A 15,940-nucleotide genomic window follows, 5' to 3' on the forward strand; every position below is an offset into this window, starting at 1 on the left:
ACACCCAACTCTTATCACTCTTTTCCGCCTAATTCCAAGGAAAGTGGTTTCTGTGCTAAACTAGTTCCTAACAGTTGTAATGGACTGGATGAAGGCAAACAAACTGAAGTAATGCAGACAAGACAGAGGTGTTCCTAGTAAGTCATAAGACAGATCTGGGAATAGGGAGTCAACCTGTGTTAGGGTTACACTCCCCCTGAAAACGCAGGTTCGCAGTTTGGGAATATTCCTGGATTCGGCTCTGAACCTGGAATCCCAGGTATGAGCAGTGACCAGGAGTGCTTTTACACAGTCAAAGCTACTGCGCCAACTACACCCATTCCTGGAGAAGTCAGATCTGACCACAGTGGTACATGCCTTGGTTACATCCTGGTTGAACTACATCAATGCGTTCTACATTAAAAGTGCTCAGAAACTTCAGTTGGTTCAAAGAGCAGCAGCAGACTGCTAACTGGGGCTGGCTACAGGGAGCATATAATACCTCTGTTGCAACAGCACCACTGACTGTCAGCACGTTTCCAAGCACAATTCAAAGTGCTGATTTTGACCTTCAAGATCCTATATGGCTCTGGTCCAGGTTATCTGAAGAACCAAATATCTTTCTATGAACCTGGGAGATCCCTAAAATTTACTGGAAAGGGCCTTCTCTAGGTCCCTGATTCAAATTCATATAGCCAGATTATAGTTTTCCATTATGTTCAAATCAAGCTAATGACAGTATATGCTTTCCAGCATGTAATATCTAATCATAATAGACTACCCAAATAATTTATGCAATTTATAAACTGAAAAAAACAATTAACAGTATTAAAATGCCAGGTTAAGTACAGAACCAAGGAAATAAATTCTTGTTAAAATTTTACCATCATTTCTTTCTAACTATATTAAAGATATTAGAGATTAGAACTCAAAAAGGATTATGCAGCATGTTGCTATTTGCCTCCAATTCTCAAAAGAGCTGCTTATTAAAGGTTGAATCTGAGCCTATAAGAATCTGAGCAGAAGAAATAATAAGAATCTCATCTGGAAACATTAAACCCAGCCTTACTTCTTACCTCTAGGAAAAATCTAATTTTATGTTTGACATACTGCTCTGCTTCACTGATAAAAGATAAAAACTCACTATTTTGACATCTGTATCACCTATTAGATTGATCTAAAATTATCTCTCATTTGTGATTTAGGAACTCTCAAGCTGTGGTTGGAATAAAAAGGAGAAATATAGTTCTGCACCAAATGCAGTTGCCTTTACAAGAAGATTCAACCATGTAAGTTTTTATTTTGCATGTCTTGTTCTAACTGTATGCCTAAAAGCATTTGATTTGAATAATTTTAAGATTCTATCCCTTTCCTTTGTGAAATCTTGTTGTAACCTTGACACAACTTTTAAAATCTCTTTGGCTGCCTATGTATGAAACTAGGTTGTGTTGTTATTTTTATGAAGCATATTAATTATTTCCAAATTACTTGCAAGTTCATTCATATAATGTACTAACTTATGTAGCTGGCATTGCCATGGTATGCATTGGACCATTCATAAAATCATCGAAGTAACAATGGGTAATTCTTACATATATAGCATTAAAATGCATACCTGGACAACACTGGATACATAAGCTAGTCGTCAATAAATAAATTGTTGTCAGTAAATCAAAGAAAGTATTTTAAAGGTTTTTATAATGTGAAAACATTGGGTAATGACATCAGCATCTCCCAACTTTATTCCCTGGACTTTTCTATGTGTCATTTTACACATCCTTTTTGTTTTTAGGTAAGTTTTTGGGTTGTTAGAGAGATTCTTCACGCACAGACATTAAAAATAAGAGCTGAAGTTCTGAGCCACTATATTAAAACCGCTAAGGTAAGAAGATCTATTTTGGGGCTTAATGTTCAGATCCAAGTTAGAAATGTACTGCAATTAACCCTCCACTTTCATAGGGATTTGGGTCACAAGACCTTTGTGAATGTGAAAATAAAACCCATGCTAATCAAGCTGGCCAATTGCAACATTTACACTTGCCTCAAACAGACAAGAATTCTTTCTCCAACCCTGAACATTCCACAGATTTATAAACACTTACCTACTTTCCAACAGACCTCACAACCTCTGAGGATGCCTACTATAGATGTGGGTGAAACGTCAGGAGAGAATGCTTCTGAAACATGGCCATACAGCCCGGATAATTCACAACAACCCAAAACCCATGAATATCATAAGCCCTCACCCCAACATGCATGGAGCCTGTCCCTGCTACCATGATGCCTAAGCCAACTGTTCAAGTGATCCACTCCTACCCCAACGTCTGCTCCATTGTATCCCCTCCATCTCGTGCCCAGCCAACATTGTCACTTCCCTGAAATAATATTTTAAATCTGTTCCCATTGAGTCCAGAGTCTCAAACCACTCCTTCTGCACCAGCTTATTCCTGTTTTTCCACTACCCTGTTATACACAACAGCCCAGTCATTGGATTTATTAAGTGCTGCATTAAAATGGTATTCTGTGGTGCATTTATGCTTCTCCATCTTGCCTTCCCACTCACTCTCAGATCCTTCTGTGTTCTCTATTTTCAACGTTCTTCAATGTTAACTGCAGTGCAAATGTATAGCTAACCAAATACAACATTAAAATGAGTGAACAACCGAATGTGATACTGTTCTTAATCATGGTTAAGTTATTGAGCAGTAGTATGTTTATGTGTGACCTTGATCTAGGGCAAAGAGTTAAATTGATATGTCTACTTAAAAGTCACATAAGAGCTGATTTCCCACTTATTTCTGTCTCTGCTACTTCTCAAAATCAATCTAAAAGGTATTTGCTGAATGAAGTAAGCTGTGGTGTGGGAGGCTGAAAAGGTAGAGCTAGGGAGAGGCCCTTTCTGCTCCACTATAAGAAGGCGCCTCTCTGTTTTGCATGAGCTCTCCTTTCCCATTCAGTCCTATTATCATGGTGTGCCATATCCAATAGGGTCTGTGATTCTCAAGGGAACGTTTTAAAAGGGCTCTTAGGGATGGTGTTTTTTTTTTTTCCATATCAGGAGTGACTTGAGAAACTGCAAGTTACTTCTGGTGTGAGAGAATTGGCCATCTGCGAGCATGTTGCCCAGGGATGCCTGGATGTTTGATGTTTTACCATCCTTGTGGGAGGCTTCTCTCATGTCTCCGCATGGGGAGCTGGAGCTGACAGAGGGAGCTCATCCGCGCTTTCCCCGGATTCGAACTGGCAACCTTCAGGTTGGCAATCCAACCTTCAAGTCAGCAGTCCTGCCGCAGAAGGGTTTAACTCATTGCAACACCAGGAGCTCCTAGAGATGGTTTTGAAAGAAGGACATGGAAAAGCCAGTTTTCTGCAGTTTCCTATTTAGGTGGATATTAGAATGTGCCCTAAAAATATTGTGAACAACACAGCCATAAAGCTTTGCCCTTCCTTAGAATTGCTAATGATTTGCAAGATCTTTAATTGCCTAAATAATTAGTTGCAACTGGTACTGTCTGTTTGTTTAAATTGGTGTATCTGTAAAACATATTAATAATTTACATTCTGGTAAACACATTGCTCAATATTAAAGTCTGTTTTATTCTTGTCCTCAGAAACTCTATGAGTTAAATAATCTACATGCTCTTATGGCTGTGGTTTCTGGGTTACAAAGTGCTCCCATCTTCAGGTTGACTAAAACATGGGCGGTAAGTAAACTGCACAGACCAATGAACAATTGCATTCCTACGAATTGGTATTGAAAATTGTGACAAAAGTGGCAGTAGTGTTGGGGGTGATTGTTTGTGTTGCAAATGAAGCATTGCTTCTAGTCTCATGCATCTGTATAGGACCACTATCTGTTTCTGTTTGTTTCATTCGTATGGCCTCATTTTAGTTTTTGAGCGCCGCTCAAAACGGGCACCTTTTTGTCCCGGGTCTGAAAAAACAAATATTTTCATCCCATTGGCAGCAATGGGTGGGCGATCCTATACCAATGCTCCCCTTCCCCCCAGTTTTAGTGCTGTTGCCGTTTCCCTACTTTACGTCACTGCTGAGGTCTAGGGGAAGACCCAGGATTGGAACGCGCTGCATTTGCTGGCAGGCGCTCACGCTTTGGGCCTACATTCACATGCTGTGAATGTGGCATGTAGGCCCAAACCACAAGTACCTGTTGCCAGGGCCTGCAGCTGAGTGGCAAGTAAGGAGCGCTCCTTACTTAGCGCTCAGTTGCAGGCCCTGGCAGGCACTTGCACCCAAACCGTGAGCACCTGCTGCCTTGCAGTTTGGGCGTGAGGCAGCGTGTTCCAGCCCCAGGTCCACCCCTAGCCCTCAGCCGTGGCGCAAGGTATGTTGCCCTGAGTGCCATCCCCCTTGTCTCCTCTATAACTATAATTCCGAAAAGCAGGCCTGCTTTCGTGTTAAGTCTATTTTCGTTCCGGGAGGGGCCTACCCGTTCCGTGCCTCTGAAGGAATGAAAGAAATGGATGAAACGGGAGAAATGAATCTCGTGCACATGACTACTGCTTCTATATTCCACAACTATGGTTTCTCTCTACACATAAAGGCAGTACTGTTAACAGTTGCGAACAAGCGAGGAGGCAGCATTAAGCATGAAAAAGAAAAGGACAAAAATCCTGAAGGAGATTAATTTATCACAGACACTTATTTATAAGTTGATCACATAAGTCAAAAGCTGATTTGTGACCCAAAGTTGTGTATTTTGTTAGGAGCTATGGATAAGTCGAGGATACAAATTGAGATAGAGTGGTGGCTGTACAGTAAGCCTCTGATAAAAATGGCCCCTGTTGCTTTGCTCCACCTCAAGCGATCAAAATGGCAGGAAGCTAATTGATCTAGTGCAATCATCGTCCGTTTCCAGCATTGACTGTGGATATGTCAACGCAAGTTTGGAGTTGACTTTCTGACGTATCCATGAATAATAAATAATAAGTTGATGCATTTTGAAGTGTTCCACTCCTTTCTCACAGATGTCTAAGAAACTCAACACTAGACATGTGGGATTTTCCCTGCTACCTTATTATTCAAAACGATCTTTTGAACCATTTTATAAAAATCTTTTCCATACATAATTTATAATCTATTTCATTTTCCACCTGTTTTTAACTCTTATTTTTCTCAACATTTCTCAAAGCAACATTCCTGAATATCATTGCTTCCCTAAATTACTTACTTTTGGCCAGACCAAGAAAGACCATAGAATAATACAGTTGGAAGAGATCACATGGGCCATCTAGTCCAACCCTCTGCCAGGCACGATAAACACCATCAAAGTACCCCTGACAGATGGCCACCCAGACTCTTTTTAAAGCTTCCAAGGAAGGAGCTCTGAGGCAGAGAGTTCCACTGCTAAACAGCACTTAAAAGTTTGGTGACAAGAGTGTAAAATCAAAACAGAATAGTTCAAACAATGGTTTGGCAGTATCCTTGGCTAACTGAGCCCAACAATTTTTGTGGCATTTTGTGGTTCTATTAAATAATATGGCACTTGTGATACACATACACATGGACAAAAACCATTTCTTTTATAATTTTGCTTGCTGCCAAGTATGTCTCAGAATTTTATGTGGTTTTGTTGAGTAGAGTTCAGATCATCAGATTATTAAGTGATTCTAGTTTCTATAGAAGTGGGTTCTGAAGGTGCCACAAAGTGTTGTCATGTTTATTATAAAAGTTTGGCAGTTGTAGTTTTAATTTTTTTTATCCTGATATCTTGATGAAATATACCTACGTTCAAGGATCAAGCTTTGAATTTGGTATTTTTGGTAATCTAGCATACTACATTCATCCAGTTTGAATTATTCCCAGGATAAATGATAACACATGGTTGAAGGTTCTATGGATTTCTTTATAACCTTACTTTGTTTTAATACTCTGCAGAGAAGGAAAATGACTTAAAAGGATAGAATTTAATGTGTTGTCAAGGGCTTAGAATTTAGATTCTACATAAAATATATCTATGCGGGTCATCTTCACTCTTGTCTAATCTGAAACCACAGATATACAGTATACTTTGTCAGAAAATATACTCTCTAAATCAGGTGTCCCCAAACTAATGTTGGTGGGCTGGATGCAGCCCTCTGAAGTCATTTACCCATCTCCTAAATTTTAGACTTAAGGTTGTCCTAAGTCAAAATGACTTGAAGGCACACAACAACAATCCTAATTAACATGACTATCTCATCAACCAAAAGCAGGTCACACTGATCATTGAAACACTGGTTTGTTTATGTTGGTTAAAATTGTTCTTCATTTTAAATATTGTATTGTTGTTTCATGGTTTTTTTGCACTACAAATAAGAAATGTGCAGTGTGCGTAGGAATGCATTCATTTTTTAAAGAAACTATCTGCGGAACCGTGAACTGGCCCTCTGTTTAAAAAGTGTGAGAGGTTAGTTTTTCTTCATATCTACCTACATTGCTCCTGTTAAATAGACTCCTAGTTAGTATTCAGTGGTACTTCTGTTCATGGTCATTCAACCATTCTTTAATTTGGCCGCTTTCTATAAACATTATTCATTTAGAATTCTATATGAAACCGTAACTCACCTTCACAAACTGACTGTCTCATTTGTAACATGAAATCATTTAAAGAGGAGCAGTTTATGCTTTCATCATGACTGGAAACTATAATGCTCTTTAAAGAAACAAACCTGTTGAATGAGATAGCAGCCTTTTGTTGAAGTATTATTGCTACTTAGAATCCAAGGGCTGAAAGGGACCTCAGAAATAATCTAGTCAACTACAGTGCTAGTGAGGGAAATAAACAAATGCTTTATATTAAAATTGTTATTAAGAATATTTTATTAATAAAACTGTAACAAAATTTGAAAAAATCTGTTCCTGGTGTCAAAATGTTATTTCCTGTTTAACTGTGTGGTACTTATTTTGAAAGTAGTAGTTATTCTCTGGAAACGTCATGTTATGGATGCTACAAAACTATGTTGAATTGGTTGAGACTGTATGAGATATTCATTGAAAAACTACAGCATTCTGTGCTGCAGAATGTCTCGCCAAAAGAAAGTTTTTGCAATTTAATAAATGTTTTCCATGTTTTTATGATAGAACCAATTAAGAAATGATATTTATAACTCAGAAACAAAAATTTTGTTACATAATGTAATTAATGTATTAATTTTATTATTATTTCTTATGTATATTATATATGGGGTGTTTGAAAAAGAACTCCCTAGTTTTAATGTATTTATACTTAAAACTAGGGAGTTCTTTTTCAAACACCCTGTACCCTGATGCACTGTTTTACTCTATTAGATAATACAAGAATAATGCTGTGGTAATTTTCTGATAGGCTTATTATGGAGTGTTTAAAGGATCTGAACTTTTTAATTTGTTTGAAGTTGAAATACTTTGTCATTTGAAGAAAAACATAGTTTACATAGTAACAATTTCTTGATTCCTTCTCCTCCAAAAAGTTACTGAGCCGAAAGGACAAAACTACCTTTGAAAAGTTGGAATATGTGATGAGTAAAGAAGATAATTATAAAAGACTTAGAGATTATATTAGCAGCTTGAAGATGACTCCTTGTATTCCTTATTTAGGTAAGATGAACTCCTTATCTTTTCAATTGTGTAAATAAAAATACTTTTTATCGTGGACCATATGTGGACAACTTACATTTCTTTTGAAAAAGTGGATGTTTTTATTAAAATATTTTTGTGTTTAACTATATTACTATCTTATTAAACACTGTGTTCTTCAGAGTGCAGTATCGATTTGATAGTTTCATTTTCCAGAACACTAGTTAAAATTTAAACAAAATGTAATGCTGTGGGAATTACATTGTGTTGAAATTGACATCAGACACTTATTCATGCCTGAAATGTCAATTGCTTCCTTAATTGCTTTACTGGCTGTACTGTGTGAAAGTATCTGGTGATGCTTTCACACAGATACAAACTGAGATGTCACCTTCATTTGAAAAGCTTCTTACAAGTTACATGAAATAACTTCCTATAACTGTATAGTTATCAAGACGTAAGTTATTACACTGTGAAATTTAGCTTTTTTAAAAAATTGAAATATTTATTTTTAAACTTGTTTTCATCCAAGGGCCATGATAAACCTATGACTTTTCAGTTTCAAGTAGAAGAAAGAAGCTGGAAGAGAATGTTAGTGTTTAAGGTTTAACAGTCAGAACAGAAAACATCTGTGTTCTCCCAAAGATAGTTCCTAAGTGTATTTAAATTTGAGATAAAAAGAGTAGAGCAGAATAGAGTTGTACCCTTATTTTGTTCTCACATATGGGAACACATTTATACCTTTCAGTCGTCTTTTTGGTATTTTGGCCTTTATTACAAAAAAAAGTTTGCTCTAAAACTTGCATGCTGTGCAAAATATAGCATATTTACATCAAAATGTATCTTTGCCATATGTGTGTGTGGAAACAATTTTTGCAAATATTCAAGTTTATTGAAAAATATGTAAATAGTTGTCATAATGTGTAAAGTCACTCCAAAGCACATATACTCTTTATTGTTTTAATACTAGCTTGGGGACCCAGCGGTGCCCGGATTGTTAGAAGAAGGCGTTTGTTTTAGGATGTTAGGTAATATCACTTAAGTTTGGTCCAGATCCATTGTCAGCTGTTTTCAGGGCACTCTGGATAAGGGTGAACTACAACTCCCTGATCCGAGGTCAATCACCAAACCAGGCCTGTATGCACAGTTGGCCATGTTGGGTCTGTGTTCCAAGTTTGGTCCAGATCTGACATCAACTGGGTTCAGTGCTCTCTGGATAATGGTGAACTATAACTCCCAAAATCAAGGTCCATTCCCACTAAGCCCTGCAGTATGTTCAGTTGGTCATGGGGCTTCTCTGTGCCAAGTTTGGTCCCAGTCCATTTTCGATTGGGTCACAGTATCAGTGAAGGTACTGCAAGTCCCATCATCCATGGCAAGTATGATCCAGATCCATCATTGGTTGGGTTAACAGTGCTGTTTGGATGTAAGCCAAGTACAACTCCTATAAATCATGATGAATTCTCCCCAAACCTCTTGTTCAGTTGCTGATCAATTCCTCTGTTAACTGTGTGCCATAGGAAAGGGTAGGAAAGGGTTAAGGGAGAGGCAGTGGGCAGGGTCATGTAAATTAAGGAACCCTAGGATGTCCATTCTGGAGGAAAAACAGAATATCTAGGATAAAATGGTCCCCGCATGAAAGCCTTCACTTGGGTGGGGGGCAAAATTGTGTTTGTGGACACTGGCAAGGTTTGGGCTCCATGTTCATGGCGCTCACTAAAACCGGCATGTCAGTGGAGGGAGGGCCATGGGTGTCTCCTGCTCAGTGGGAACTAGAGGTGTTTGTGGAGGCGGGAAGCTGTCTGTGTAAGTGGACACCTCTGCCACATACACACATACACATTTTAAACTTTTATTATGTGTATAGATGGGATAAGGTCATGCATTCAGGAGACATAGCATATAAGTTCCCTGGAGTGGAAGTACTCTACATCTTCCCTCTCACTCTTCCAAGCCTCATCTTTTTGTTGCTGCAGCCCAGACTCCAAAGCTGTCTAATGGCTAGTGGAGTGCATGAGACATCAGAGAAGCATCAGGTTCTGAACCAGGCATGAAACTATATTTTGCAAAGATCTCCCAAGATCTTCTAGAGGTCTTGGCAGCTTATAGAGACAACAGTAGATGCATCTCTGATGCCCTCCACTCTCCTTGGTTACTAAACAACCATGGAGTAGAAGCTGCAGCCACTAAAAGATGAATTCTGGAAGGATTTTGGTCATCACACAGAATTTGTAGAGAATTCTGACCTCTACAGTAAACGAAATCAGACCTACAGTATTGTAAGTTTGACTTAGTCATTGTTTGTGTCTCTAGAACAGAGTACATACATGACTGGTTTTCTCCCTCTTAACAACACTTGAAATTGGGGGGGGGGGGGGGGTGTATTAGCCATTTGTGCATGCAATTTATTTGTGATATCGTACTCTTTCTTGGATATACTTCAGTATTTAAGAATTAATTTTTATCTAGTTCGTTTTACAGTTGAGTCCCGGCTATCAGAGATAAAGGGGTGGGCCCAATCCGGTTTAGGGAAGCGCTCTGCGATCGCTGCTTCCTAGCAACACTCGCAGGGTGCTTCCCGTGGGGCGAGGGCTCACCGAGGGACGTCTCCCCAGATCTCCCTTGGCCCTACCCTTGCTGGAGGAAACTCCTCCAGCAAGGGCCTGGCCAAGGGAAATTCGGGGAGATGTCCCTTGATGAGGGCTCGCCCCTTGGGAAGCACCCCACAAGCGCTGCTGCAGCAGCGATCGCAGGGTGCTTCCTGCTCCCTCTCCCTTTCCTTTTCTCGAGCTCCCTTCACTCAAGAGAAGGGGAGAGGGAGAGGGAGGGGCGCCTCCGGCGGCATCTCGGATAATACAGAGACTTGGTTAACCAGGACTCTACTGTATTACAGATTTTGTCAGTGGCAGTGAAGATAACCTTTTATGTCCCCTGCTATTCAAGATAATTCTATATTGCAGTAGGACAAGTAAATTGTGAGCTACTTATTTAAATCAACATTAAATGCATTTTACACACACACACACACACACACACACACACACACACTTTGGATGTTTTAGGGGTGCTTTTACTTTCTGCATATCACCTAAGATTTGTATGCTAGTTAATAAAGTTTATTCACTAGTTACCTGGCCTACACTGCTTCACAATTTTTGGTCTATTAATATCAGTGGGCCACAAATAATGTCTGAACAAAGGAACCAACTATTATTTCTAGTAGACAATATTTAAGTGTGTTTTTTTCTGCTGAGCAACTGTTCTCACTAAACTGAACTAAAAGAAAATGCTTAAGAAGAAATACTGTGGTTCTCACACAAGTCTTAAGTCTCTGCACCTCTCTTTAGAGAATCAGCATTCTGCATGCATCCCTTGTTCATGCATTGCATACAGTTAAGAAAAAATTTCCCCGAAGAAGAAAAGCCTCCAGTTCTAGCAAAGAGGGTTAGGATTTGGCAATCCAAGGGTTTTCCCCTTTCTTACGCAAGTGAGAAAATAGAGCCATTAGCATTAGCTTTTATCTACTTTGCTGAAAATGCCATAGTTGCAAGATGAGAAGAATAAGTGGCCCTCCTGAGTGCAGGAGACAAGGCAGGCAAAAAGTAAAAAAGACTATCAAGAGAAAATGAACCTTATAATATCGCTATATCACCAGGCCTTCGAACAATAATAGCAGTATCAATTACTACTACACACTTTAGAACTCAATGACAGACCCGGTTTTTTAGACTCGAAATTTGCCAATTGTATATATGTATATTTTTATGAATATTTATTGTATTTAGTTTTAATTGATTGAATGTTCTGTATTATTTTTATATATTTATAAGCCACCCTGAGTCCCTTATTGGGTGAGAAGGGCGGGATACAGGTACTGTAATAAAATAAATAATAAGGGGACTGCAGGGTTGTGATGCCAACATGGGCATTTTTTTCTCTTGAAAAAGATATTCCAAAATACCATTGTTTTTACATGCTGCTGAATCTTTCCAATTCCAGTCACATCTTTCAGAATAAGTGGGGTACAAAAAAAACCAGGAGGGTTTGTAATGTCTTTTGAAATTATTAATATGTTTTACCACACTATAACTTCAGAACATGTATTCTTGTTTAGGACTTCACTTCCAAGCATCCCAACCTAGTCTGGTCTTGTGAGATGTAGAAGAACAAGCAGGCATTATACTTACAAAAGTCACAGAGTCGCTAGACATGGCAGAAAATGTCTAAGTTTGCTAGAAATGTTATATGCTCTGTGTATATTGAAGAGAATTATAAGAGCTAGAAATTACACACATGGCTGAAAAATAAGTCAAAGTGTAATATGATGTTGAGCACATCCTTTTGCATTGCTACTTCTGAAAAACCAATGTCATGTGAGTGTAAGTAGAGGCTTTCTATATGAATTTAACTACAGGATTTTAGTTAGAAAAACAACTTGATTGATGTTTTCCTTCTGAGTCTATATATTTCACTGATACTTAGCTGTGATCAATTGTGGGCATATTTTTGCTGAAATATTGGTGTCTCTTAGAGTAACAGAACCATAATCAGGAAGCTATTCATTGGAATTAATAATTGGATTTAGGCCAAGGGGTCTGACTGGAAAACATTTTAAAATAAGTAACCCCTTGTGACTGCAATAGAAGTGTTTTCAGAAAATTCTAAAAAATGGTAGTATGGTTTTCTGTCCTTATAAGGATAGCTATAGGAAATTCTACCTGTTAGTCACACACATGTTTCTTGTCACTTTTAGACAGTTTAATATGTTTTAGAAGATAAGATTTGATTACAAACTTGAAGTTCTCAGTGAAAATAACCGAGAATACTTCACATGGTGCTCTTCGCCATCTTCTCTGTAGGAGGATGTAGTTTGCAACAGCTTAAAAAAGCACGAGTTAAAACCTCCAAAAATGTTATACAGCACTGTCAAAATACTGTAATAAAGAAACAAAATCAGCATTCATCCTGTTCCTTGAAAAATTTTGCTCATTCTGCTGATTTCTGGAAATAAGATTTAATGAGTGGAGAACACCCAAGCTTTTAAAAATGCAGCTCAGATACATTTTGGCCTTTTCAGCAACTTATAACCATTCAGCCTTCAAAACTTCAGATTAATAGGCTGTGATCCCCAGACTTCTCTCCCACCAGCGCCTTGTTGTCTGCTGCACTGCTGTGGAGGGAATTGGCAGCCCTGGCAACTGTTTCCTTAACACGAAGGTACTAAATCTGTAGGAATCACTTTCTAGTCACATAAAATGTTTATTGACCTGTCAACCATAACAAAGAAAACACACTTGTTACAGGACCCAGTTTCTCCAAGGACAAACATTCTTTCAGCATTTTAAGACTAGTATCAATCATATTTAAATTTTTGACAACATTTACATGGAAATAAGAGAACCATTTCCATATACACACACTTTCAAAAGGGCTCTATCAGATCTGCCAAATAACTATTCCAAAATAGGGTAGAACAATTGTCTGTTGTATCCCTGTAGAAATTATGATCCAAAAAAATGCTTGCAATAGTCTCAACAATTCTTTAACTGCATTAGCAAAATCTCTAACAATTTCTTGAAAATATCCTTCCCTCATCATAGAGGGCATACCATTGACCCTTTCCAAGATTAATACTTTCTTATACTTAGGCACTACTAATTTACTTAGATATAAATTCTTCATTACTGAGAAGATTTAATCTTAAAACTACAGGATCAATTGGAAGGGGTCCATAGCTTAGTTTTAGGTTGGCAACCATAAAGTACCTCATCATACCTGGCTGTCCTGCATTTCTACATACTTTAAAGAGATTTATAAAACTGAGTCTCACGGATCCCATCAAACGACGTAAGAGTACTTTTAATCAGTTGCTCATGGGGCTCTGTGTTTGCAGTGTGTAGAAACTGAGGCTTTTGTAGTCGGGGTGCAATAGATTCCAGAGCTGCTCATTTGCATAGAAACGGCCAAAGGTACTTATTTTAAGGCTTTTATTAACCTGTTTTTAAGTTGCCATTGTCAGATTTCTCCATTTTAGGTCATTTTAGTGATGTGACAGTGTAGGCGTTCTTGTGGGTAGTCTGCTAATACTCCTTCTGTTTCCATTAGTGGTTTAAAGACGGTGTGGGTCTCATTGAAATAAGTATTTTTTTAAATGATACCTTGTCTCCTTTAATGTAAGAAGCTTGTGGACAAACAATCCCATGGAAAGTGGTATCTCAAGAACAAATGGTGCCCTGACTCCTTTAGTACAAGGACCATGAGAGCAGAGAATCCCATGGAAAGTGGTGTCTCAAGAACAGTGCTTGTCTCCTTTGGTGTATGGGGCATGAGGGCAAAGGATCCCATGGAAAGTGGTGTCTCAAGAATGAATAGTGCCATTGTCTCTTAAACTGTCAGTGGCTTGAGGGCAAACGATCCCATGCAAAGTGGTGTCTCAAAAAGGATGCCTGTTTTAAAAAGTGTGCTGGTATCCTTGAAATGGGAGGAGACATCTCTTGCCCATGTGACGGGAATTAAACAGATGGTTGAGCTAGAAGTGGGAAGAGGTGATCCTGTGTGATGGGTGTAAAAAAATTCTCAGTCTTCTTTAGAGACGGAACCCCATGAAACGCCACACAAAGAAGACTGTTCTACCTACTCCCCCCCCCCCCCCCGTGAGATGAAGGCCTAAGTAACAAATCTTACAATACAATATGGTTATTTTTATAGTAGACAGAGCAATTGTTAACAGATCTTAGCATGTGCAAAAAAGAGAAAACATTCATTGTACCTGTCAAATTAGTATTTAATTCTTAGAGCTGACAGAATTTTGTGTTTTTAAATCATATAGATGCCAAACATGTAGGAAATCTGACAAGCAAAACAGTTGCAGTTCTATGTGAACATAATTATTCACATCTTGAATCATCCCCCACCATGCTGTCCAGCAGCCTTACTAGCTATATCGACTGAGTTGGCTTTTATCCTGAGGTTAGAGAAAGCCAGGCAATGATCTTGAGGGACTAAAACATTCATGCTGAAGCCATTTTCACAAACTGACTTGGGACTTTACAAGCCTCTCAGCAACAAAGGGTCTGTCATTATAAGAAATTTTGCTGGAAGGGATTAAGAGTCAAGTTTCCAGTTTCTTCCTGCAGTTACAGTAGCCCAGTTGTGCACTACCACTATTCTGAAACTGATTCTGATGGATTTCTATTGACCATAGCTGGCAAATTTGGGGCGGGGGGTCTCTAGGGTAGGTGTGGAGAGCTGTCAACATGGTCACATAGACATGTCTTTTTGGACCTTGTGTTTCCAGGAAGCTGCAACCAATGAAATAAACCAGATGATGGTTGGAGTGGAAATGGCACGTATCTGACTGTGAAGTTAGCCATTATGTGACAAGAATGGCAGGAAAAAGTCTCCCTTCTGTCCCTGTTATGAAGTAGTGGTCCATCAGAAATCTATAATAGAATATATAATAGAAAATGAAAGTTTGCATCCTTTAAGAGTCCTTCAAACTGCTAGGCTTGAAGATTTTATTTTTATTTTGCTTTAGCCATGGCATCGAAGCTGTGGAAGGCCTGGTGAGGCTATCTCTTATTTCAGCTCCTTTCATTTGGCTCAGAATGAGGATGTGGAGAAACTGGCCAGGTGTATGAGTATCTAGAATATGATGGATCCTTTTTTACACAGAAGAAAGGCATTTCATAAGATGGGAATGTTACAGCCATTTTTATAGAAACTTACTCTGGACTTCTTTGTTCTTAACTACTAATATCTAAGTCAGGGATCTTGAAAGAGTTGCAATAGCATTTTTAGATGGTGCCAATTTTTCCTTACAAATTTTAGTCAGAATTCAGGGCTGGGTTTGAGACCTCTGATATCATTCAACACAGTATCCTTCTAGATTAGTTCAAGCAGTATCTTTCAGTGACTGCATTCCTACCTGTAACTCTTAATATTGTTGTGCATCCCCCCATAACTTAATACTGCTGTCCTTTGTTAGCACACAAAGTAGCACACATTTTATACACCTATGATTTACTAAACATTTTAAAAGTTTTCTTTATATCTGTGATTTTCTGTAGTAAACCACAAAACCCAAAAAATGCTAATTTCGTTATTAGCAGCTAACAATCACCCGAAAAAATTGATGTTCAACTGTGTTATATACTCTGTGTTTAAGTTTCTAGAAAAATATACCTATGGACAATATTTCTCTGCAGCAGTAGTAGCTGTGAGTGCAAGTTAACCTACAGCATTACTAAACAATTAGTAACAAGATGTCTCTACAGGTGACATTGTGATCCCTCCATTTTCCCACCTCTATGTTGAAATATTTTCCAGAATATGGGGTAATAAAATGAGATTTAGTAGGTGGAATGTACTGATTGAGACCTATACACAAATGAACATTTTAAGTTAA

The 15,940-nt window shown here is 38.4% G+C and overlaps 1 protein-coding gene across 3 annotated transcripts in view; it reads left to right on the forward strand.

The window, feature by feature from the left end:
• ralgps2 (Ral GEF with PH domain and SH3 binding motif 2) overlaps nt 1-15,940 on the forward strand; it is a 138,263-nt gene that overhangs the window by 58,298 nt on the left and 64,025 nt on the right. For all 3 annotated transcript variants that reach the window (XM_062977770.1, XM_062977768.1, XM_062977771.1), the window contains 4 exons: nt 1,185-1,268; nt 1,772-1,861; nt 3,591-3,683; nt 7,428-7,554. In XM_062977770.1, coding sequence (XP_062833840.1) covers nt 1,185-1,268; nt 1,772-1,861; nt 3,591-3,683; nt 7,428-7,554 — 394 coding nt within the window. The remainder of the gene's footprint in view (nt 1-1,184; nt 1,269-1,771; nt 1,862-3,590; nt 3,684-7,427; nt 7,555-15,940) is intronic.

The sequence above is a fragment of the Anolis carolinensis genome, chromosome 4, assembly GCF_035594765.1.
Source record: "Anolis carolinensis isolate JA03-04 chromosome 4, rAnoCar3.1.pri, whole genome shotgun sequence".
Taxonomy (NCBI): Eukaryota; Metazoa; Chordata; class Lepidosauria; order Squamata; family Dactyloidae; genus Anolis; species Anolis carolinensis.